At 45.5% G+C, this 26,539-nt stretch overlaps 1 protein-coding gene across 2 annotated transcripts in view; it reads left to right on the forward strand.

Moving 5' to 3' along the window:
- PROSER2 (proline and serine rich 2) overlaps positions 1–24,824 on the forward strand; it is a 51,280-nt gene extending 26,456 nt beyond the window's left edge. For both annotated transcript variants that reach the window (XM_061638346.1, XM_061638347.1), the window contains exons 3-4: positions 18,199–18,454; positions 19,999–24,824. In XM_061638346.1, coding sequence (XP_061494330.1) covers positions 18,199–18,454; positions 19,999–21,014 — 1,272 coding nt within the window. In that variant the 3' untranslated portion in view covers positions 21,015–24,824. The remainder of the gene's footprint in view (positions 1–18,198; positions 18,455–19,998) is intronic.
- Positions 24,825–26,539: the final 1,715 nt, after the last annotated feature.

Here is a 26,539-nt window from a genome sequence, read left to right on the forward strand (position 1 = left end):
TTCTAATATCCATAAACTCCAGGTCTTTTTCCAATTCCACATTTGTTCCAATCTCTAGGGCTTGTGTCTTCCCTTTATTTTTTCTTTTCTCATCTCTGATCTCATTCTCCTCTCTCACAGGATCCCCTATTTCTTTAAGCTCCTGCGTCATTTTGCTCAGTTCAATTTTCAGCTCCTTACTGCCCTGTCGCAGGGTTTGTTTCGTTATCTCAATCTCATCCATTATTTTCTGAAACATAATTACTTCCAGATTCTCAGCCACTTTCTTGATTGCCATTTTTAAAACCACGAAAACAAAACAAAACAAAAATAAAGAAGAACCACTTCTTATTTCAGCAACAATTGGGTTAATATTCCAGGCTTGATGACATCACAGTATAAACAGAGCAGCCTGCCTTATCTCTCTATGTTCAAGAATACAAAACAAATTTAGTTCCCAGCATCAAAACAGTTAGTGGCGTCGTGAAGAAGCAGATTCGTCAAAATAAAATAGACCAAAAAGAGAATAGTCCCAGACAATATAATGTTCCTCGGAATAGAAATCCCTCTTCTGTTTATATCTTTAGAATGCACTTCCAGGACAGCTTTTTGCAATAGAAACAGAGATAAGCTGTTAATTTCGTGAATAACAGAGAAGAGTTATAGCTCACCCAGAAGTTCTTTAAAGCTGATTCATTTGACAAATCTCTTTTTGCTGCAACAATTTAAACCAAGTAAAAAAAATAATAGAAAGAAGGTGCTTGCCTGTTAGTCCGTTTTCTCTTTGAAGAAAAGATAAACGTATCGCATTAATCAGATACAGCTTGTTCGGAAGTCCGTCCGGCATTGCTGGCTGGACCTTTTCTCATAAATTAATGAAATCCAGTCCTCCCAACAAAAACAGGCTTTTGACGTTGATCTCTACGTTTCTCCCTGCCCGGGAGAAATTTCATCAGTCAAAAAAAAATGTTCTGACTGATTTATATCTGAATAAGCTTCTTTTGAGGCGGGAGCCCATCTCAAAAGCAGGCACAAGCGAAGTCACCCTTCCCGGAAGTCCGAGGGAAGAGGTGCTCTTGTGCTCAGGTTATTTGTGGGCTTCCCATAGGCATCTGGTTGGCCACTGGGAACAGGAGTCTGGACCAGATCCTGACTGACTAAAGGATGGTCAGTGTGTACGGCTTGACTGATATACTTCTCTATACAGTGCTTCTACCCACCATATGAGCGGTCATGGGAGAAACCTCCTTCCCCCTTAAAAAAAGTGAATATAAAGCAGCCTTTTGCTTCTGTATTTATTTATTGGCAAGGTAGCTTTTCATATACCTCATCCTTCCTGTTGAATGAGATCTCTGTTACCTAGAGCTATGTAAACAGCTCTCCTCCTGATTCGCCCTCCTTCATACCATGGTGTGTAATGCTTAATTATGTAAGCATTGGGTCTTTTTCTAATGATTATTTTCATTTACATAAAGAGGAGTGTCACGCGCGCACATAACTGGCACCTGAGATGAGCTAGGCTGTCTGAGGCTGCTTTAGGCTAGAGGCAGATTTAATACTAACATAGCACACTTGCTGCATTCTTCAGCCTCACAGCAAACCTGCCTTTGTAATAGAACTGCATACATGGCCATTGATTTCCCCCCCTTCTCTTGCCTGGTACTTCCTTCTAGGAACACAGAAAGGTGCCTTATAGGTACTTCCTTCTAGGAACACAGAAAGGTGCCTTATACTGAGTAAGACCATTGTTTCATGTAGCTCAGTATTGTCTACACTGACTGGTAGTGGGTCTCCAGGGTTTCAGACAGGGGACATTCCCTGTCCTACCTGGAGATGGTGGGGATTGAAGCTGGGATCTTCTGCATGCCAAGCAGATATTCTATTACTGAGCTAAGGTCCTTCCATAGGAAAAAAACCCAAATCAGTTACTTTGAAACAGCAGCCTCCCAAAGCATATCAATACTTTTTTAAATATGGAGTTTAGAGCTAGGATGGCATTCGTTTTCTTTCTGAAGAGAAGCATCTCAATTTATATGTAGATCTTTCTGGATCGTGGTCTCTGTAGTTTAAAAAAAAATGGTTCAAACTTATTATGCCTAGAAAATACGCCTTTAGAGGAGAGGCTTAGAAAATGAACATGGTTTAATTGAGAGCACAGTACAGTAGGGCCCCACTCATACGGCGGGTTACGTTCCAGACCCCCGCTGTAAAGCGAAAACCACTGTAAAGCGGAACTCATTGAATAGAATGGCGTGCGATGCCCGAAAACCGCCGTAAAAGCGGAACAAGCGCTATATGAGTGGGGCTTTAGTCTAATTGCGTCTAATTGAGACCGCTGTATTAGCGAATCGCTGTAAAGCAAAGCGCCGTAAAGCGAGACCCTACTGTATTAAGGAGCAACAGGAAATTGGGTAATAATTTGGACATATGTTTCAGCAATTTGAATGAGTTTTCTAAATAAAAATACCTTGATACCTATTGGAAAAGAATCATTTGTATTTATTCTGTATTCCCCCTTAGATTCTCTAGACTTGTGGCTCCTTCGTCTGGAAACGCAGCAGATTAATGGTTCTAGGCTTGTGGGGGCGGGATGAGGGGTCGACCCAGATGGTCGTGGTTGGGGGCTGGTCGGTGTCGTTGCGGAGGATGACTGGAGGGGACGGTGCATTGGGGTGACTGGAGTGTGGCCGTGCACGCCACGCTCTGGATGGAGGAATCGAGACATCTCACCACGGAAGCCCAGGGAGTAGACAGTTTTTGGACCCCGTTTTCCCTGATCACATGAGCGCTGTCGATGGGTGCTAAATCCCCATCACCTGCCTGGTTTATCAGAGCTCAGAGGATCAGCTGCAAATACATTCTTCCTGAGGCCCAGGCAAGGAATTCCAGTGGCTTTTATACTGTCTTTGTGGATATTGTTCATGTATTTTGTTTTGTAAATTGATTTGATATGGTTTTTTTATTGTACCTTGTGTATTCTACTGTAAACCATTTTGAGATCTTTCAGATAGTAAGCGAGAGAGAGAGAGAGATCCCAAAAGTTGTCTAGTTCAACCCCTGATGATACTGAAAATCCTCTGTTGAAGCTCCCACAATAGGGTGCTTCAACATGTTAGAGGAAAAGCTTTACTCACATTACAAACAAAAGGATCATGGCATGTCCTGTTGGAAGCTTTCCAGATGTACAGGGGCATCACTACTGGGGTGCGGGGGGTGCGGATCACACCCAGGTGACACCATGAGGGGGGTGACACCCAGAGCCGGACCCCCCCGCACTCCTGCTAGTGATGCCGCTGCCCCCCGGCACCCGGTCCAATGCATGCCGAAAGCAGGCGCCTGCTCGCTGGCGGTGAAGCCTGGACGGGCCTTCCACCGTCAGCTTGAAGTGCGCGTGCGCGGGACCAGCCACCCCTATCCATGCCCCTGGGAGGGCGCGCGCTGAAGGTCCGCACCCCCCCGCACTCCCACTAGTGACGCTGCTGCAGATGTATCTTTTCCATGTAGAACAATAAGATAACAATTACAATAGACTCGCTTCAAACTGCTCTACTACTTCTTAAAAGGAAATGTAGTTTTAATGAAGGTGTGGGGAAACTTTTCTGGCCAGTGGGCCAGATCTTCATCTTCCTTGGCCAAATTTGACAGATGGACAGGGCTACCCACTTGTCAATCACCTGATGTCATCTCAGGTGATGCTGTGCTTTGAAACCTCAGTTGTCAGGACTTCAAAGCACAGTGCTGGACTGTTTAAAAGCCCTTTTCAACATCCTTGTGCTGCTCCTTAAACCTCTGGTTTTAGGAGGTTCAAAGAGCAACGTGGGGGGAAATGGTGTCCATTGAGCAAAATAGTCTTTTTCAGGTGAAGTGACCAGAACTGTACACAATATTCCAATTGTGGTCACAGCTGCACAGGTGGCAGGGCACGTAACCCCTGAGTCACTCACTGTGCAGGTGATCTTTAGCTGGCCCTTGACACCCAGGAGACACAAGCGGGGATTTGAACTCACAGACTCTGGACTCCCAGCCAGGCTCTCCTTCCCACTGTGCTATACCAGCTGTTAACTGTTTCATATTAGCAATTAAATGGTTTTTGTTTTGTGGTTAGCCTATCAAACTTGTTGATTAAAGCATCTCTTCTGTTTTTAACAAAATTGATGCTTTTCAATTTTGAATCAATATTTAATGGCACAAATGCCCAGCCCTGTTCCAAAAAAACATCTAGTATGGAAGAAAATATCTAGTATGGCAATATGAATTCTTTAGGCAGGGTCAAGACATTCAGCTTAAATGCATGCATTGGCAATAAGGCAAATGCTAGATTTCACCTTTACAAAATGTAAATCTACAAGGATTTATGAGCCAAAATTGCAGAGCTGAAGTTGCTTCACAGATATGTGATCAGGGCAAGTTTCCACCCAGCTGTCTTACTTTCTATAAAATAGCTTTAAGAATAGCTATTAAAGTCTGAATGTGCAACTTAAAACCACAATTGAATTGTGCCAGGTACAGTTGTTGGCCATTTCTGAGTGATTTGTCTTAAACAGGTGATGCTTAATAAAAGTCGTCTGTGGCGAAGGGGAGGAAGGCTGTCCTTCCAGTTTTCTAATCCTTTAATTATGCTGCGGCTCCAGATTTTGTGTTTTTTGTAAGCCATGTGCATTTTTTGGTGGTAGTGATTAGATGGGTGGGAACAATTTAATTGTGCATTTAACATCTCAAGCTGAAATGATGGATGCAGTGGTTGTAAAGTCTCAGTTGGAATTAAGAGATTTCTGGTGGCTGAGTTGCCTGAGTAGAGTTCTGACTGAAAGGCAGGGGGAAATTGCCTTCTCCCAAAATGAGAATATAATTGTTAGTAGGGAGATGTGTTTGTTTGTTTGTTTGTTTGTTTACAGCAAGTACCTTGCCCTTTAGCCAAAAAGAACGGCTTACAAAAATCAGAGCAGCTTACAAAAACTATTTCAAAGATGGTCCTGAGGCTCACAATCTAAAAAGAGTTATGATTGATTGATTAAATTTATATCCTGCCCTTCCTCCCAAAGTTGCCCAGGGCAGCAAAAATGTCAATAGTAAAACAATTAAAGCTTCTAAAAACAGTTTAAGAAAACTTCTACAAAATGGTCAAAAACTTCTAAAAACGATTGCCTGCTCTCGGAGCTAATACGTTCAGGGTTACCAGGAATGGTATCTTTCAGCAATCAATTGGATATACAAATTCCTCCTAAAGATTAAAGAATGAGAGCCAGTGTGGTGTAGTGGTTAGTGTGTTGGACTACGACCTGGGAGATCAGGGTTCAAATCTCCAAACAGCCATGAAGTTCACTGGGTGACTTTGGGCCAGTCACTGCCTCTGCCTCAGAGGAAGGCAATGGTAAACCACTTCTGAATACCGCTTACCATGTAAACCCTATTTATAGGGTCGCCATAAGTCGGGATCGACTTGAAGGCAGTCTATTTCATTTTCAAAGATTAAAGACATGACACACAAGGAAAAAGGAATGGGAGGGAAGAGGGAAAAGCCAAGCTCAATCAGTAACTTCATAAAATGCAGGGAAATGTGTGTGTATTTATATTGCAGGAAGTGCCATGCACATATTGGATCTTCCCCCACAAAACGTATCCTTAGTACTGCCTGGCAAGAGTTCCATACATGTGAATCTTCACATGTGTGGCTTTCTTTTTAATTGCAATAATGCATATTTCCCTAAAGCTGAGGTCACCAACACGACACCCTTGAAGCCTTTCCTTAGTGCCAACAAAGCGTCTGATCAGGCTTTCTTCCCCATCTGTTGCTCACTTCCCCTTTCATCGGGAGGTGGTGAGAGTAGCTACCTTATTTCAGATCAGTACGTGAGCAGCAGAACAAAAAGCAAAGCAACCAAGAGGGTGTGAGGGAAAGGGGAGAGATCTGGGAGAGTTGCCAAGAGGCAGGCGGGGGGGGGAGGAGAAAGTTGGGTGCTGCAAGAGACAAAGAGAGGGGATGTGCATGTATCCACACGATTCATCCAGCAAAACAGATCCTCTTGAAACTGCATAGTTTTTCCACGGGCGCTCTTCCCCCATAACCACCATCAAATTGCTGACGATATCTGTGGTCGCATCCAGATCGTACATTTACAGCACATGGCTTCCTCCAAATAATCTTAGGAGCTGTAGTTTGTTAAGGGTGTTAGGAATTGTACCTCTATGAGGGGGGAAACTACAGTTCTCAGGATTCTTTGGGGGAAGCCGCATGCCGTAAATGCATGATGTTGACTGAACTGTGAAAAAAGCACGGATCCAAGGTACAGACCCTTGTGGATCCTCATTAATTTTTTACAAGAGGTCCCAGCAAAACCACCATCAAAGCATGGGACATGTCTGTCATCTGTTAGTGGTTTAAAAAGCCCCATGAATATCCGTGCGGATCTGTATGTTGGATCAGTGTTTTTATAGGGTGGGCAAGCAATGGATTATTTGTTTGTTTACCGTGCTGTCCACCAAGGTTAGATTGGTATTGACGTGTATGTATGTGCATGTACATGTGGGGAGCCTGTGTAAAATCATGCAAATTCAGAAGAATCCATGTTTACTTTTGCTGGATCTGACTTCTCAAAGAGAGAGAGAGAGAGAGAGAGAGAGAGAGAGAGAGAGATGTCTCTTTCTGTCTATGGGACGGGAAGTGACCAGAGGGGAGAGGTGCCCTTAGCGCTCTCAAACTTGGTAAGCTGTAAAGAGCATCATGTAGCAAGACTGAGGAAGATATCTGTCTGGAACCTTGGAGAGCTGGTGCCAGTCAAAGTCAGAGCTGGCTCAAGACCTTTTGAGGCAAAGGACAAGATGGCAAACCCCCCCTCCAAAAAAAAGTCCATGGACAAAAGCTAACCAGATTGGCCGTTGAATCTCCCTTCAACACTGGCAGTAGGACAGTGACCTTCACTGCACCTGAAGGTCTCGGGCCACCTTAGGGGTGCAGAGCAGGCCATGTAGCAAGACTGGATTACTGCAATGTGCTCTATGTGGGGCTGCCCTTGGGCCTGGTCCGGAAGCTCCAGCTGGTGCAGAATGCAGCAGCTAGATTGCTGATGGTGGCAGACGGCTGACAGCATGCGACACATCTGCTAAAACGTTTGCCCTAGCTACCCGTACGCTTCCAGGCCAGGTTCAAGGCTCTTGTGTTGAACAACTTGGGTCTAGGATACCTTACAGACTGCTTGAGCCCTGGTATCCCAGCCTGGTCGCTGAGATCACCCAGAGGAGTGCTGTTTGCTGTTCTCTGTGTTACAGATGCCAGATTGGCCTTAACCATTTGGGCATTTAATGTCTCCAGGCCCATGCTGTGGAATGCTCTTCTGGCAGAGATTCCGCAGGCACCCTCGCTTTTGACTTTAAGGTGTCTGTCAAGTACTTTGTTGTGCCAACAGGCCTGTGCAGCTGTTTAAAATGTCTCTTGAATAACCAGTCATCTTAATGATTGTTTTGCATTGCTTTTAAATGTTTTTAATGTTGCTGTTCACTCAATCAATGTTTATTTCGGTCCATGACCAGCAAGGTTGCTGTTCACTGCCCTGATGTTTTGTGAGTAGGCGGCATATAAATACTTTTGTAAACAAATATATATGTCCGCTCCCTGCCCTCAGCACTTTGCCATCTGAAGTGGCAAAGGCCTCATTCTGCCTCACGGTAGGGCTGGCCCTAGTCATACAGGGCTTTGTTAGTATACAATAGTTTTATATCTGAGAGCCAGTGTGGTGTAGTGGTTAAGGTGTTGGACTATGACCTGGGAGACCAGGGTTCGAATCCCCACACAGCCATGAAGCTCACTGGGTGACCCTGTGCCAGTCACTGCATCTCAGCCTCAGAGGGAGGCAATGGTAAACCCCCTCTGAATACCACTTACCCTGAAAACCCTATTCATAGGGTTGCCATAAGTCGGAATCGACTTGAAGGCAGTCCATCATCATCATCAGTTTTATATCTACACCCTATACTGCTTCATCTTCATGTGCTACCTAGAGGCTCATTTAAAATCCTGTTGAGGGCCCACCACTCTTTTGGAGATGTTATAGCTCAGGTGCTCCAGATGTTGCTGGACTCTACCTTCCATTGTCCCATACCATTGACCATGTTGGCCGGGGCTGATGGGAGTTGGAGGGCCACCCCTGTTTTAATAGATGCTGTGTTGATGGTGAACTGGTGCCACTACTGAAGTTTAGCATCTGGGCTCTTCCCTGGTGATTGGTACCTTTTGGCCATTTAAAAATGGCAGTAGAGGGGAGATGCAACATGAGTGTTCATAACCTAGCTCAGCCTTCCCCAACTTGGTGCCCTCCATGTGCTGTTGGACTACAGCTCCCATCAGCCCCAGCCACCATGGGCAGTGGGTCAGGGATGATGGACTACAACTCTCAAAAACATCTGGAGGGCCACGTCCCTGGTTTCATGCAAAGGCCCCTTTTATTTATTTTCAGTTTCTGTTTCAAGCAGACCTTTTCTTTCCAAACCATTCAATATGAACTTGCTATGCATAGTTTTTCATGTAGGCCTATAGCAAATTGGGAAAGCTAAACACAACCCAAGAGGAGATTCTTAAGAACCTGCTGATCTTTGCAGAGTTAATGACAGCGAAGATTGTTTTGTAATGCTATATACTGCTATGCATTGCTAGCATGGCCTGTTAACAAACTTATACCCACCCATCAAAGCCTTCAGGATATCTTCCAATGACACAGCCCTGGGGTTTTTCTTTGTTCTTTCCAAGTCAAATACATATAGGTATTGTTTCCAAAGAATATGGGCTTGGCCCTCTTCCTGAATGACATGAAGCTCCAAGTGTGGCCTCTTCCAGAGTCTTCGTCCTTGTAACTTGTCTAGGACCAGAGCTCAGTGGTCGAGATCGGCTTTGCATGCAGAAGGTCCCAGGTTCAAACCCTGATATCTCCAGGTGGGGCTGCCAGTCAGGGTAGACAGCATTGAGCTACATGGGTCAGAAGTCTGACTCTGTATAAGGCAACTTCCTACGTTCCAACGTTTATCAAATATGAAAAAAATATCCCAGCGTTGTTCCTTGAAGTAGTGTGCGTGGGCCTTACCATGTAGTCTCCCATCCAGGGTCAGATCCAGATCAGCTTAGCTTCAACAAGGTGGCTGCATCATGTGCTCCTAAACCATGGATGGGGAACCTCAGGCCTGGGTCAAATGTAGCCCCCACGGCTCTGTGTCTGACCCTAGGGACTCTCCTCATGCCACATCCCCTCATTGTCCCTGCTCTGTGCCCTTCTCAAGTGCTTTTCCTGGCTTGAACGTGTCCTTGAACTGTGGTGATACCTCTTGGTGGCCTGGATGCAGGACGAAACTGCTGTATGCCTGGGCACGCTCACTTTTGCCACGTTCATCATTGACATGTGGCCCCTGGAAAGTTGTCCTTGGGGAAATGTGGCCCTAATGCTAAAAGAGGTTTCCCACCCTGCCATAGAACATGACCTGGGATGTGATGCAGGCAATGCAGCCTTTAACCTTCTCTATGACTATGACCATACTGGTGTCTTAGGGCTTATCCAAACGGAGCAGGATAATCCACGGTTTCCATATTCGGTTTGTCATCTGATAGTCCTCACTTTGCCTTTTAGTTCGCTCTTTCCCAATTAAAAAAAATGCTTTTTTGCACCCGCACATGCAGCGGTAAGACCCCTACATTCTTTTCGCTTTTTCCAAACTCCGCCTCTAAAACCTCCCCCTATCAACCAATTGGTCAGCAAAAAAATTACGTATGCTTCTCTCCCCCTTTGCAACGAAGCACAATATGGCTGTAAAGGAGTTCTCCCCTCGGAAGGAAAGGCTGCTGGTCGGTTTCATGCCTGCTTGTTTGTATTTGCGATATTATGCTTAAATGAATGTATGCTTTTCTGCCTTTATTGATATTTAAGGAGATACACACGCTGGCAATTGCACTTATTTCTCCAAAAAAGCAAGAAACACCCCCCCTTCTCCCTTTCCTTCCCAGGGAGAATGAAATTGACAAAGCTTTTTGGAGCAGGCTTGAAACCGACCAGCACCCCTTTTCTTGTTTGTATTTGCCATATTACACTTAAACGAATGCATGCTTTTCTGATTTGAAGCAAAAACCCCAGCAAGTAGAATGAAATTGACAAAGCTTTCTGGAGGCAGGCTGAAACCGACCCCCCCCCCCTTTCTCGCTTGCTGTGCATTGCAGATCTCACCCAGAGCGGCCGCCCAGTTTGCAGGCTGGCAAAAAATAAAATGCATCTGCGCAGTAGTTGCAGACCCCCCCCAACACCCCACCATTGCGATGATTGGTTCAATTTTCTGGGCTTATTCTTGCACATGCGCAAAAGTGCAGATACATGATTGGCTAGAATGAGGAGAAGGGGCAAGGGGAAACGCCCAAGAACCGCCCATCAGCTGTAAAGTCCGCCGTATTGCATCCTAACTCCTGAAGGCACAGCAGATGATTCCCAATTTTAAACAGCAAATTGCATTTTTGCCGGTATTGCAAGGAGCGGATTTAACCCGTGAAAATGCATAACAGCGCGAGACGTCATTTGGACGAGCGAAAAATAATGAACACACATAGCGGGCGTGTCACACATTTTGCAGTCGTCTGGATGAGCCCTTAGTATGCTTGTACAAGGATGTTGCAAGCAGAGTATATTGGACCAAGCAGACTCATCGGGTAGGATGCACGCCCGCTAATCTTGCATCAAATCCCAGAAGAAGGAAAGGAGAGAATCCCCTACCATTCTCAGGGCTGCCTTGAGTTTACCTTAACTTCAGCTCAACTCCCAGCAAAGCTCTCTCTCTTTACCTAAATCCCTGACTCTGACACCTTTTTGCATGCAGAAGGTCCCAGGTTCAATCCCTGGCATCTCCAAGTGGGGCTGGGAATGCCCCATCTGAAACCCTGACACTTTTTTTTCTGCTGTGCATACATGCAGGCAAAAATACCCGTCCTGAACTTCTTGCAAGTAGATTGCCCATCAAAGGAACAACCCCCATCATTCGCTCCCGTTGAGGAAATATCAGCTGATCATCCTCCGCCTTTAGCAAGCAATCCAACGAGCAAAAAATGGTTCCTCAATGGCTATTACAGTGTTCTCATTTTGAGAAAAGCACAACAGAAAGTAATGAATGGTCACAGCACGCGGCTTTGAAGTGCAGTGGGAATGCAAACTGAGGTTTATGGAAGTAGCAGTAACCAATTCAACTTCTCCTGAATTGCTTTGGGAAGAGAACTGGTGCCACCACAAACTTAGGAAATGTTTCTCATTTGCATTAAGATGGCTACCAGTCACAGACGATAGCGTTGTGCTTATACCAGGGACTCCCAGATACAGTTTTCCATTCAGCCATAGTGTTCAGTGAGTGACCATGGTCCTTTCACTATCTTTTATATCAGCCTAACATACTTCACAAAGCTGGTTTAGCACAGTGGGGAGGAGAGCCTGGCTGGGAGTCCAGAGTCTGTGAGTTCAAATCCCCACTTGTGTCTCCTGGGTGTCAAGGGCCAGCTAAAGGTCACCCACACAGTGAGTGACTCGGGTTATGTGCCCTGCCACCTGTGCAGCTGTGGGCAAGCTACATAGTCCCAAGGAGCCCAGTTGCCCCCCAGCTGGCAGTTGCAGACAAGGAAGGGGCTGACTTGTGCAGCTGTGGCAAGCTGAGCAGGCCCTGGCCAGCTGGGGAGGACTAGCCTCAGAAGGAGGCAGTGGTAAACCCCCTCTGAATACCGCTTGCCATGAAATCCCTATTCATAGGGTCGCCATAAGTCGGGATCGACTTGAAGGCAGTCCAATTCCATTTTTTCAACATACCTCACAGGGTTGTTGTTGGAATACAATAGAGACAGATGCCTCCTTGAGTTGCTTTGAGAAAGTGCAGGATAAAATGCAAGTAAGTTATGGTGGAGGATTATCTGTCTTCTATAGGGGAGGGGAGGGAGCCTCCAGAGTATAGGCTTACTTTGGCCCAACATGGGTCTCAGTTTGGCCTGCAAGGCAGCTTGCCCAAGCTCCCCTGTCTGTGGCGCACCACAGGCTGCTCAGAAGGGAATGCAGCCATCAGGCTGAAAAAAGGTTCCCCACCCTGGTCTCAGCTGTGCCTCTCGTCAACCTGTATGTTTGTGAATCAACACAAATGTCACAAAAGGCCCATAAGCCTCCAGTGACCTCCTTCCAAAGGTAACCAAACCCGGCTGCGTGTTGTACTCCTGGTGCTTCCCACAGATAAGAGAAGCCAGGTGAACATAACAATATATTGCCAAGCCTTTAGGAAAGAGCTCTTGACGATCCTCAAGGAAGAAGGAAGACCTTGGCTTTTTAATGTGGCTTACTGATTGTTATACACATCTGCCCTTCCGTATACATATTTCCAGGCTGGTTCATGCAATGTGCAGCCCAGCTTACAATGAAATTAATTAACAAAATAGTAGGAAAGATGCTGCAGCCTCTTGTTACCAGAGCTTGGAAAAGTTACTTTTTTTGAACTGCAACTCCCATCAGCCCAATCCAGTGGCCATGATGGCTGGGGCTGATGGGAGTTGTAGTTCAAGAAAGTAACTTTCCCAAGCTCTGCTCGTTGCCTCCTGGGCCAGTTCCTGTTTTCTGATAGCTGTCCCACTACATCCCTCTTTCATGGAGATTTGATGGATACATTTATTTATTTTCAGGTGAGGGAAAACCGGTTAGTCCAGAGCACAGGTGAGCACCCGAGTGTGTCTGCTTCCTCCATAGCCACGTCTTTGGAAGAGGAAGGCGGCAGCTATTCAGGACTGCCAGATCCATTGTGAAATTAAACCTTCCTAAGTTTTTTTCCCCCTGGGGGATGGGGGAGGATTGTTAGGGTGATTTATACCTGTTTCAAAAACCAGGTGATTTTGCCATCAGCGAAGACCTCACAGCAGGGTACCCTTGAGCAATGTGTAACTGTGGAATGGTGAAGGGGAGTTAGGCTAGCCGAGCTGCTGAACTGCAATAATTAAGAGTAGGAAATATAGGTTCAAATCCCCGCTCAGCCATGAAACTCGCTGGGTGACCTACTTTTTGGGTCTAACCTACAGGGCTCTTGGGAGGTTAAAATTTGGAGGGAGATTTGACATGCCTGCTGCCCTGAAGTCTTTCTAGAGCAGGGGTAGCCAATGTAGTGCCTCTCCAAATGTTTTTGACTGCAGCTCCCTTCATCCTTTCCCATTGACCAAGCTGTTTGGGGCTGATGGGAGTTGGAGTCCAAAACATTTGGAGACTACTTCTACCCCTTTGTTAGATGAAGGGTGAAATAAAGATGCAACAAGTTCATTAAATTCAATGCCTCTGTTTCCATCTGCGAATATGCTGGACGGGCCATCTGTAATAGTTTCCTCATTACGTTGAATTAGAGAATTTGCTGCATTCTCTGTGCAGAAGGAGGAAGCCCCAGGTCTGAGGGCCACATGCGGCCCTCCAGGCCTCTCTCTCTGGCCCTCTCCCTGAGCTGCACCCTCTCTGCAGGCAGTACCACTCACTATTCCTGCTCCGTGCCCTCCTTGAGTGCTTGTGCTTGGCTGGCGCGTGTTCTTGAACTGCGATGATGCCTCCTGCTTGCCTGGGTGGAGGATGCAGTGGAGTTTGTGGAAACCTCTGGTTTTTATGGGGCTGGTGGGATGCGGCCTACTGTTCCACCCGCTTTTGCCTCTGTTCCCATCCACCACAGGCATGCAGGTTGTCCATGCGAGAGTGTGGAGCGCAGGCTAACAAAGGTTCCCTGCCCCTAGTCCAGGGCACAGGTGGGCTACCTGTGGCCCTCAGCCTAATTCCACATGGGCTGCGGGAAGGGGGGATAGCAGTGGAAGAGGGTGGCAGAGGAGAGAGAGAAAAGGGATGTCCCACCCACTTTTGGCTCCACCACTGTCCAGCAGCCCTGTTCCCTGTTTGCCGGTTATCCCTGAGGGAATGCACCCTTGACAGACAGACAGGTTTCAGGGCCCCGGTTTAGGGTCTGAAGAGTATAGCTTCTGTGGCAGCTAGAGGTCCCAGACCAGAAGTCACTTACAGAGAAGCTGGTTCTTGGAATTGCAAGTGTGCAACGTTTGCTCATAAGCTGCCTTTTTTAGGACTTACCCCAGCACAGTGGTGCAGTAAGCATGCGTCGACAAAAGAAATGGGGTCCAGAGCATCTCTAGAGCAAACCAGAAACATCCCTCAAGTTTGCAGATTTCTCTCGAGGACTTTGCTCTCGTGACTCCCTGCGTAATCGCTCTCGTGAAGCAAATCCTAACATGGGATGGGCTTATTATACCTCGGCTGACTCATGGGGGCAGATAGCTGTGGGCTGGGCTGGGCTGCTCCAGGTGTGCAGCACACCCATGTTTCGAGGAACAGGGTGAACTATTTTTCAAGTCAAAGGAGAGTGCCACTGTCTCTTGGTATATCCTTAAAAAGTTTTATTCTTAATGGTAAAGGCTCCCCCAGAATCCTCAGGATTATAGGCTTTAGGATTATAGGCCTGGTGAGGGAGCTGAGGTCTCTCTGCTAGAGATCCCAGGGACCTATCACAGGAGCACTCGTCTCTGATTTTTGCATGCTGTGATGTGGCACTGACACATCTGAAAATGCTTGAGAGTTGCATTTGTCTTACTGGAGAGGAAAAACATGGGATTCAACCAATTTCTGTAGAGCTGATTTGCAGTGGTGCAAATTAGGTAATTTTAGACTATGGACTTAAAGGTCTTCCAGTGGGGCTCTCTTTAGGTGGCAAGGTGTATTTCCTCTCCTCCTTCAGTATCTGGCAAGGGAACCCTGCTGCGTTGGGAGCCCTCTAGCTAAACAGTGCCTTGGACGTCTGCCACAGAGTCCTGCCTTGATGGTGCTGTTGCTGATGATGACTTGCGCATTCAGAGAAGCACATGGAGTAGCCATCCTGTTCCGCTTTAGAATACGGATGAAGTAATAGCATGTTTGAATGTTCCTCGTTATATATAATTTCAAAATAAGCACTGCAAGAGGAGGCATGCTTGAATAGCCTAGGCCAGGCACGGGAAACCTCAATCCTGGAGGCCAAACGCAGCTTGCCAGGTTTTTCTGTCTGACTCTTGGGACTTTCTCTGGGCCGCACCTCTCGGCAGCCTTGCTTTTCTACCCTCCTTGAACATTTCTGCTGGGTTAGAATATGTGCTTGAACTCTGATTTTAAAAAGCCCCTCTTGCTCCCTTGTATGGAAGAAAGAGAGGAGTGTGTGAGTGTGTATAGAAACAAGCAGGGCAAAGCTAAATTATATATTCATTGCTCCACCCACTTTTGCCTCTGGCTCCACCCACTACTGGTGTGTGGCCCCCACAAGGTTGCCTAGAAGGGAATGTGGCCCTCCTCGGGATGAAATGGTTTCCCTGCTCCTTGCCTAGCTTTCTGATATCCAACGCCCATATGGAATACTTGGCCAGAAATGTCCATTTATACACCTACCCCAAAGTTTCAGCTTGTAATGTAGCATGTATGTATTCATTTCATTCCCTTTATTAAGAGTTTTTGTTTGTTGTCAATGTGCCTTCAAGTCAATTACGACTTATGGCGACCCTATGAATCAGCGACCTCCAGTAGCATCTGTCATAAATCTCCCTGTTCAGATCTTGCAAGTTCAAGCCTGTGGCTTCCTTTATGGAATCAATCCACCTCTTGTTTGGCCTTCCCCTTTTTTTTACTCCCTTCTGTTTTTCCCAGCATTATGGTCTTTTCTAGTGAATCAAGTCTTCTCATTATGTGTCAGTTTCATCATTTTAGCTTCTAATGATAGTTCTGGTTTAATTTGTTCTAACATCCAGTTCTTTGTCTTTTTCATGGTCCATGGTATGCGCAAAGCTCTCCTCCAACACCACATTTCAAATGAGTTGATCTTTCTCTTATCTGCTTTTTTAACTGTCCAACTTTCACATCCATACATAGAGATCGGGAATACCATGGTCTGAATGATCCTGACTTTGGTGTTCAGTGATACATCTTTGTATTTGAGGACCTTTTCTAGTTCTCTCATAGCTGCCCTCCCCAGTCCTAGCCTTCTTCTGATTTCTTGACTGTTTGGTGAATGACTGTGCTGAGGTACACTAGGGCTCCGCTTTTCGGCAGCTCACTTTTCAGTATTCCGCTAATACGACGGCTAAAAGTAGAGTAAGGCCCCACTCATACAGCGCTTGTTCTGCTTTTACGGCATTTTTTGGGCGTCGGGTGCCATTTTATTGAAGGAGTTCCAATGCCCAAAAAATGGCGTAAAAGCGGAACAAGCGCCATATGAGTGGGGTCTTACTCTAATTTTAGCCGCCGTATTAGCAGGACACCGAAGAGCGGGCCACTGAAAAGCGGGGCCCTACTGTATAGGTTGCGCATCAGGACAATCAGAAGCTGTGGCACCCCCATTTCTTTTAAAGCATTCCATAGTTTTTCATGATCTGCACAGTCAAAGGCTTTGCTGTAATCTATAAAGCACAGGGTGATTTTCTTCTGAAATTCCTTGGTCCATTCCATTATCCAATGTATGCTTGTGATATGATCTCTGGTGCCTCTTCCCTTTCTAAATCCAGCTTGGACGTCTGGCATTTCTCGCTCCATATATTGTAAGAGCCTTTGTTGTAGAATCTTGAGCATTACTTTACTTGCATGGGATGTTAAGACAATAGTTTGATAATTACTGCATTCCCTTCTTTGGAATTGGGATGTATATTGAATGCTTCCAGTCTATGGGCCATTGTTTAGTTTTCCGTATTTGTTGACAAATTTTTGTCAAAATTCAGAAAGATTCAGTCTCAGTAACTTGTAGCAACTCTGCTGGTATGCCATCTGTTCCTGGTGATTTGTTTCTTCCAAGTAGAAAACTATTAATAAATGCAATACATACACACAATTTCATGTATTGAAAATAATTTCAGTTCAATATTGATACAGACTGGGATAAAGACATATCCACTTAAAATGCTTGTTGGAAAAAGAAGGTTTGCAATAGGCATCAAAAAGACAACAGAGGCGGCGCCTGTCTGATATGTAACGGGAGGGAGTTCCAAAGAGTAGGTGGCACCACACTAAACGCCCGATTCGTATATCGTACGGAATGGGCCTCCTGATGAGATGGTATCTGCAGGAGGCAGTTTGGTATATAAGGCAGGATTCCCAGGCTGTGGTCTGTGAGTTTTATTCAGGTGGTCCATGGCATGCCTGTAAATATACAATTAAAAAACATACAGCACCTAGCAAAGCGCAATACAATTGCTACAACAGGCAGAAAAATCATTAAGCAGTCTGCCAAGACCCTCTGCAATTTTCAAGTGGTCGAGATGGGGGGAGTTTGGGGACCACTGATAAAAGGGGTGAGACGATCTTCTAGGTATCCTGGTTCCAAGCTAAATAGGACTTTGTACACCAGTATTTAATGTATAGTTTTGCCTATTGTTGCAAGCCTCTTGGAGGGGAAGAGGGGTTGGACTTGAGACTGTCAATCAGATTGGTTCCATAACCAGATGAGTCTTATCTTGATTGGGAAAAGGTAAGAGGTTGGGTCTTGTAGGAAGCAGAGAGCTGTATCTGATGCTTCATTCTTCTGGAGTTGCCTAGGGTTTGTGTTCGAAAACTGGTTGGAGAGATATGTCTTAACATATATATTTCACATATAACATATATATATACACCGCTTCTGAAAGAATTGCCCTGGCTACTTATTAGCTACTGGACTAAGTTCAAGATTCTAGCTTTGCTGTACAAAGCCCTATACAGCTCGGGACCAGGATACCTGAAAGACGGTCTTACCCCTTATATACCCAGTCAATCACTGTGCTCTGCAGGTGAGGGCCTCCTGCAGATACCATCTTATCAGGAGATCTGTTCTGCACAACATAGGAAACGGCCCTTTAGTGTGGCGGCACTGACCCTTTGGAATTCCCTCCCGTTAATTTTAGATAGGCACCATCTCTGTTGTCTTTTTGACACCTACAGAAGACTTTACTCTTTCAACAAACCTTTTAAGTTGAGATCTTATCCCAGTCTGCATCTGTGTTGGAATTGCTTTCTAATATGTTTTTAAACCTTTTCTCTCTCTTTTTAGATGTTTTTAAAGCTTTTTTAAAATATGTTTTAAATATGTTTTATTTTAATGTGTTTTAAAGTCTGTTTTTATGATGTGTTAAAGTGTTTTAGTGCTTTTGTTTGCCGCCCAGGCAATAATAAATAATAAATAAATAAATCCTCACTCTCTGTTGCTGTTCAATTGTAGGATGATGATGAGACCCTGAAATACCTAACTCACGAGGAAAAAGATGTCCTCCTTTTCTTTGAAGAAACCATTGATGCCTTGGAGGATGACTTGGAGGAACAAGCCCTTCATGACAGTGGCATCCACTGCCACTCCCCAAGGTCAATGGAAGAAACCACGTCCAGCCATTCAGAGCCTGAAGATATCATAGACTTGGTCGATTCAGCTCTGGAGAATAGCACTGAAGAGGGTGTTCCTAGCAGAAATGCAGAACCAGGTAGAAATGGGGGGGGGGCAGGCAGGTTGAGGACTAGAAGCATAAAATCATAGAGTTGGGAGGTACCCATAAGGCCATCTAGCCCAACCCCCTGCTCAATGCAGGAATCCTATTTATTTATTTATTTGTTTGTTTGTTTATTTATTTATATCCGTCCCTTCCTCCCGGCAGGAGCCCAGGGCAGCATACTAAAGCATAAAGCAAATTAAAGCATAAAGATTGGTTTAGAGTGTTTATAGTTGTGTGAATCTTTGCTCAGGAACCTTCTCTAGGAGACAGAGAAAGGGAGTGAGAGGTGACTCTTTCCTGAAGCAAACAAAGTCTGTTGGGTCCCCCGAGAAGAAATGAAGGCTGCCAGCTTGGATGGCTTTAAAAGAAGCTTAGACAAGTTCACAGGGGGCAAGGCTATCAGCAGCTGCTAACCCTGATGGCTGCGTTCTGCGTCCGCTGTCAGAGGCAGTATGCTTCTGAATGCCAGTTGCTGGGAACTGCAGGATGGAGGTCCTGTTTGCCGGCTTCCCATTGGGGCCACTGTGAGAACAGGATGTTGGACTAGATGGGCCACTGGCCTGATCCAGCAGTCAGGCTCTTCATAAGTTCTTAGGGCTTGCTCTTTCTTTCCTACACATGGGATGCTGTGCTAGCTGCTCCGGCCAGTGAGCAGCTGGAGGACTTTTTCCAAAGCTTTTTAAAAGGAAAGAAAACCAAACATTGCAAAACGATAAAAAAAAAAAAAAAAGACAGCGGCCAGCAGGACTGGAGCCCTTGTACTGATAAGGGGATCCGCAGGATCGAAAGTTCTAAAGTGGATCCACCCTTCTACTGCCCTTTGATGAGTGTGACAAGCCGCCCGGCCTTCCTCTGACCATGTCACTGGTGGGGATCCCTGGAGTTGCACTGCACTTTCAAGGGCCGTGGAAGCCTGGCACAACTGTGGTTAGGATCCCAGCCCCCTCTCTGAAGCTGCAAGCTGGAAAGGAGGGTGGGGGGCTGAATGGCAGATTGCAGGAATGCTCCTTGGCTGTCCCTCCGCAGCTCCACCTGGAGCCTGTGCTTGTCCCAGACCTCCCATGGAAGCGCCGGCTGGGGGCAGAGCCCTGGTAATTTGTGCACTCCTGCAAGGATGGTTCATAACTCCACGATCCATTCTCGCCATGTGGGCAGCAGATGTAGCGACTGGAGCAGCATTGGGAGCATCTTCATCTTCTTATGAACTTCCCTGAGCAATAAGATCTTCAGGGGACACTTTGCCGTAAATTCCACCTTTTGCTGAAGCAAGATTGGCAAGGACACAGTCAGTGGTGGCACCGACTTTAGGGAGTTCGCTCTCCGTGGAAGCTCATAAGGCCAGTTCTGCTGCAGCTTTTAGAAAAATGGTAAAGACACTTTTGAAAATATTGTAGCACAGTGGGATGAATTTTTGAGTAACAGGCCTGTGACAGGGTACAAATTCTCATACAAATGCTGCCATTTGCGTCGTTTCAGCTGCATCAGTCCAGGTAACAGTCCTACTAATCTGCTGTTTTCTCTTTTCCCCCCCATAGCACTGGAGGAGGCTTGGAAACTGGATAAACCAAAGCCTGAAAATAATACTGAGGACATCCACACTGATGCCATCCCTCTTCCTGTGTTACCATCGGCGGCACCACTGCCAATGTACGAGGTGTTTCCTCCTCCGTCAACAGTGCAGCACCCAAAACTCCTTCGCTGTATCCCGACTCCTCTTGTCATTGCCCAGAAAATATCTGAGAAGCAAGCAGAGGGCAGCCCTATCTCTCCTGCCTCTCCAAAGGAAGGGACACCTGCAGAGAGGAGAAGCACATCTGTTTCTTCCCCCCTAAACAGTGGAGAACGTTTCACGGCCTTCAAGCAATCTTTGCGACCCCCAACTGCCCCCAAGCCCCCAAAATTTCCAAGCAACATCAGCATTACCAATGCTGGAGAAAGGGAGTTCAGCAAAACAATCTCCAAGGCAGCCGTCAATGTCCAAGAGCGCACGGCTCGGGTGTTGGCCAACGTCAATGGTTCAGCCTTTCTGATAAGCGAGTTGGAAGAGAGACTTCAGAAGCATGAACTCTTGGGTCATAGCAGAAGCTCATCCTTGCGAGATTTGCCTTCGGAGCAAGCAAGACACGAAGCATTAACTAGACTCAGCTTGGCAGATGAAAGTCTTGCTGGAGCCTACCTCGACCAGCCTCTAAATGCCCCCACGTTGAAGGATGAGAGACCAGGACAGGTGCAGCCTGTGTTGAATGGCTATCGAAACATCCACGACATGTTAAAAAGGGAATCCACCCTGTTCCCAAGCGTGAGCAAAACTGTGACTTTCAAACCGAACACTGATCTTGTGGACGGTAAGACCATGCGGCCAAACGCCCCCAAGAGCTTTTACAACCACCAGCAGCCGGACTTCAGCCTGGAAATGAGGAGGAGATCTGGCTCTCTGCCCAGAGCTTCAGGATTGAGACCCCAAGGCATAACGGTACAGTTCTCCGGTCGTGGGTTGACCGAAGAGGCCAGGAGAGAGGCGCTGCGGAAACTTGGGCTGCTCAAAGACTAGAGTTGAAGGGCAGTAATGGGACAGGCAGACTTTATGCCCCCAACAGACTCATTTCCGAGGAGATCAGATGATGGCTCTCTTTATCCTACAGGCTAAGGAGATATTAAATATTGGAACTGTATTTCTGCATGTCATGGATTTCCTTATGATGCTCAGTCACAACACTTATGGAAGCCTTTGGTGGGATTTCAGAAAGACACTTTTTTAAATAAGAGGCCTGGCTGCAAAATGGGCATTGTACTAAATGAAGTTTAATTGTGCAGTATTTTGTGTATGTATGTGAGTAGCTGGCAAGTATGTCACGAGTGCAATGGATTTTCCTTGGACTCCTGCAGTAATGAAGCCAAATATTAGAAGAAATGGTACCTAATGAATTATATAGGGACATACACGTGTGTGTGTGTGTGTGTGTGTGTGTATACACACATACACACATACTATATATATGCGTGCACACACATACACATATTATAGCATATTGGAGAGGTCAAATATACAATAAAGCTGCTATCTTTGATTTTCACATTTAATTCTCTCTCTCTCTCTCTCTCTCTCTCTCTCTCTCACACACACACACACACACACACACACACACACACACACACACACACACACACACACACACACACACACACACACACACACACACACACACACACACACAGAGCCCTTATCTGTAAACTAAGGCCTCATCTGCACCTTATATTTTATGCAACATGAAAGCATTTTAAACAGTTACGGCTTCCCCCGAAGAATCCTGGGAAGTGTAGTTTGTGAAGGGTGCTGAGAGCTGTTAGGAGACTCCTATTCCCCTCACAGAGCTCCAGTGGCCAGAGTGGATTAACAGTCAGCCCCTCTTCTGGGGATTGTAGCTCTGTGAAGGAAAGAAGGGTCTTCTAAAACTCTCAGTGCTCTTAACACATGACAGTTCCCAAGGCCCTTTGGAGGAAGCCATGACTGTTAAAATGGTATAACACTGCTTTAAGTGTGTGGTGCCGTTGTAGCCTAATTGGCAAGAGTGTGGACATCTTTTTAAGAATGCACAATAACTCTTAAAGAACTGATGACACCAAATCACCACATTTCCATTTTGATTGGGGAAACTGATTTCATTTTGTCTTGAGACACAGAGGTTCTCTTTCAAGTCAGCGCCAAGAACAAAAATAAGAGCCCTGTTGGATTAGGCCAAGGGCCACCTATCTAGTCCCGCATCCCATTTCCCACAGTAGCCACTCAGGTGATTATCAATCTGAAAACATATTTTGCAAAAAAATAAAGAAATGCAGGAGACCCAGTCAGCTGCTGTGTAGTAAATGCTATTAACCAGGTTGCAATCCTAGCCATTGAACCCATACAGTGGAGAGTATGGAATGACTCCATCAGATACTGATAAAAGTCTTCATCTCTCTATGCTACTTGTGTGCCAGGCACACTGCACTGGGTCTAAAGCAGGTGTGGGGAACCTTTGGCCCTTCAGAAGTTGCTGGACTACAACTCCCATCATTCCTGGCCTTTGGCCTGCTTGCTGGGGCTGATGGGAATTGTAGTGCAGCAGCATCTAGAGAGCCAAACGTTCCCCACTCCTGGTCTAAAACATTCACTTCTCATGCCTCCTTTCAGTACCTTGCTCTTTCTTTGTGCACCTGTGTGCTGTGGTTGTACAAGCAGAAACAGAGTTGTGCACGGAGGCCTGGGAAACAACAGGTCCCTGAATGCTTCAAGGAGAAGTACATAAAATTAATGCTCTAGAGAAGCCTTCCCCAGCCCGGTGCCCTGCAGATGTTTTGGACTACAACTCCCACCAGACCTAGCCAGCCTAGCTGTGATTTGCAATGTACCGGCAGGGATTTCTGACTCCCACAGCCCATACTATACTGGTGAAATGAAGAACGCTTGGGTTATCCAGGAGTGGATTTGTGTGTGGAAAGCCTGTTGAGTTTTGGTACTCAAAACAATTTTTCCTAGGCTCAGAATTCTTGAGTTCTACGTGTACATCTTGTGCACGAGGCTACAGTTGCTGGATCTTGGGCGGATCTAATAAAAAAATTAAGTAGATGCCGTAAACCTGAAGTCTGCCCTGTCTTGCTCTAGAAGCGGTATAATGGTCCTAGCACACTGTTCTTCGGGAGTTACAGTCCAACAGCATCAAGTTTGAAGGACACTGTCCTAGCAGATCAGCATTGCTTCTGCTGCAGAGGAGGTATGGAGGACAAAGAGAGAGCTTACTCCAGTCCAACTGCCCTTTGTATTCTGCTTGGGCAAAGGGAGTAAGATTTCAGTCCGGGCTATGTCTTTAAAATAGTGGCTTTTGGGAGATGCTTGCACACCTTCAGATTCTAACATAGGGAAGTAGCATTGGAAGTAAGGATGTCACTTTGAAACTTAAGATGTGTTTGCGGAAGGCCATATCCTGGAGAGCTGCTGCCAGTACTTGTAGACAACACTGAACTAGAGAGACCAATGGCTTGACCCAGTATAAGGCAGCTTGCTATGCTCCTTAGGAGAAAGACCTGTAGCTGACTGGCAGAGCATCTGCTTTGCATGTGGAAGGTCCCAGGTGCAGTCCCAGCATCTCCAGGTAGGGCTGAAAGGGAACCTAGTCTGGAACCCTTGAGAGCTGCTGACAGTGTAGGCAATACTGAGCTCGATGGCCCAGTAGACTGACTGAGTATAAACCTACAATGTATGAGGGTCCAAATCCATACAGAAGTGCAGTAAGAATAATAAAGACCCACAATATTCAAAATGTTCTGAAGTCCAAAAGAAATAGTCTATAAAGTCTATAAGAAGTTCTTTCACAAGTGTGTAATTCCTCTCACGATGGATATATACAGTTGCTTCCATATGATGATTTGTTTTGCAAATGTTAAATCCCTGTAACCACTGATGCACAAGGCTACTTCTAATAGATGATTTCTGACTGTACATACAAGTTACTATGTTACTGAAACATTCTTACAGCAAAGTTGTAACAACTGATATCAATTAAAAAAAACCTCACCCGTTGAAGAATTTTAGGCAAGAATATCTTTCAAACGCTCCTCCAAGAAAAAGGCTGGTTGCAACCATACAACAACTGCAGAATCTTTTCAAAGGTACGTGATTCTTAACTGGACGTGGAATAGAGAGAGCTTATCATTGCTCCTGCCAAAGACAGTTCATTTACAACAAGATCTGAGGAAGACATCAAGTCGATTTTGTGTGTCATTGTTCTTGACTATAGACTGTATTTCTTTTGGACTTCATTGCACTTTGTATCTTTATATTATTATTACTGAGTTCAGTACAGCGCCTTTTGTATATTGTGGGTCTTTTATTATGGTTGTTCTTTTCAGGAACATGAGAAGTTGCCTTAGACTCGAACTCGATGCTCCGACAAGCTAGTGCTTTTGGATGCTTCCAGATAAAAAGGCTTTGCAGGGGATCATGGTGTAAACTGGAGGACTATTGACCTGCACCTTCTGTGTGGCAATTGTTGCTCATCCAGAGCAGGTAGTAGCACAAGTACTCTCATGCCGGAACAACCATGGCAACTCCTGTGATGAGAAATCACTTCTGTTGGATGGCACCGTCCACACTACTTTCGTTGCTGGGCATAGCATCTGATAGAAACCTAAACATTGTCCGTGAAAGTCGCTGTTGTGATATTCACCAGAGCGCTCACTGGAAACAGACTTAATGTCAATGGGCATGATTGAATTTGTCTGGATCAGTAAAAACCACAGGAACAAATTAACTTCTTACTGCTGGGAACCTTATGTTTTGTTGTCATTAAAAGCATTAAAAGCAGATAAAGTTCTTGCTTTAAAACCAACTGCTCCATGAAACATCTGTGGCTGATGTAATATTAGGCTGATTTATATGAGAGCCAGGGTTCAACATAAGAAGCGGCCCTATATTGACCATCCTAGCCTGCTTCTCCAAGGTCTTGAGATTAGGTCTTTGCAAGGCTAAAACTAGAAGCTAAAATGATGAAACTGAGGTTATCATCCTTTGGACACATCATGAGAAGACAGGATTCACTAGAAAAGACAATAATGCTGGGAAAAACAGGGGAGTAGAAAAAGAGGAAGGCCAAACAAGAAATGGATTAATTCCATAAAGTAAGCCACAGACCTGAACTTACGAGATCTGAACAGGGTGGTTCACGACAGATGCTATTGGAGGTCACTGATTCATAGGGTCGCCATACGTCGTAATCGACTTGAAGGCACATAACAACCACAAGGCCTGTTATCAATCCATCTCTTGTTTGCGACCTGTACTTTTCAACTTGTTCATTAATGACCTAGAATTAGAAGTGAGCAGTGAAGTGGCCAAGTTTGCTGACAATACTAAATTGTTCAGGGTTGTTAAAACAAAAAGGGATTGCAAAGAGCTCCAAAAAGACCTCTCCAAACTGAGTGAATGGGCGGGAAAATGGCAAATGCAATTCAATATAAACAAGTGTAAAATTATGCATATTGGGGCAAAAAATCTTAATTTCACATATACGCTCATGGGGTCTGAACTGGCGGTGACCGACCAGGAGAGAGACCTCGGGGTTGTAGTGGACAGCACAATGAAAATGTTGACCCAGTGTGCGGCAGCTGTGAAAAAGGCAAATTCCATGCTAGGGATAATTAGGAAAGGTATAATTAGGAAAGCTGTAGCAAGGTTGAGATATAGGACAGTGGCCCAACTCCCTTTCCACCTCTCCTCCAACTGGCTCTCTGCCCAACCTAGATGCTGACGAGGAGTTTACAATTTCACCTCGTCACAAACCGAATTGCTCCCTCCAGTAATTAAATCTGGATACAACTGCATTTGCAGCTACCAAACTGCACGCAATTTCACACTCATTAAATGTTTGGCTGTACATCCAAAGTTACATGTTTACATCTCAACCACACTCATGCGTATTTTGACGCTGGAATGTAAGGTGCTGCTCTCTGTATTGTACTCTAGTCCCACACTGCACAGGAAGGGAGGCAATTGGAGCCCCCACCAAAACCCTCTCACATTGAAAGCAATTGTGTCAGGGAGAAGGGTGATAAGCTAGACTTATTCCTGACATGCTAGTTTTCAATGTGCAGGGATTACGTTTTATATGGAGAGGCATTCCATCACAAGCCTCCATCTCCATCCTGAAGTAGTTTACTACATCGGTAACTAGGCGCAAGCACTGAAGTGAGGCTGAATTTCTTTGCCCCACTTTCTAAACAACTCTGCAATATTTCAGATTTGGTTCAAATGTAACACCTTCATTTTTGACAAGGATGTTTATACCTATGTGGTCAGACAGCAGTTACCCCAGCAGTAATTTCATAAGGAAAGTGTTTCAAAACTGTTTTGCTGGTATTGCCAGCTCAGTGGAGGAATCAAATGGATAGCATTTTACAAACTACAGAGTTGAAATTACCTCAGAGGTCATCTACACCAACCCCTGGCCAATGCAGGAAACCCACTACTATGGTATCCCTAATAGGTGGCCATCCAGTGACTGCTAAAAAATCTCTAATGAAGGAAAGGTCGCCATCTTCAGA

This window comes from Rhineura floridana, chromosome 8 (genome assembly GCF_030035675.1).
Source record: "Rhineura floridana isolate rRhiFlo1 chromosome 8, rRhiFlo1.hap2, whole genome shotgun sequence".
NCBI lineage: Eukaryota > Metazoa > Chordata > Lepidosauria > Squamata > Rhineuridae > Rhineura > Rhineura floridana.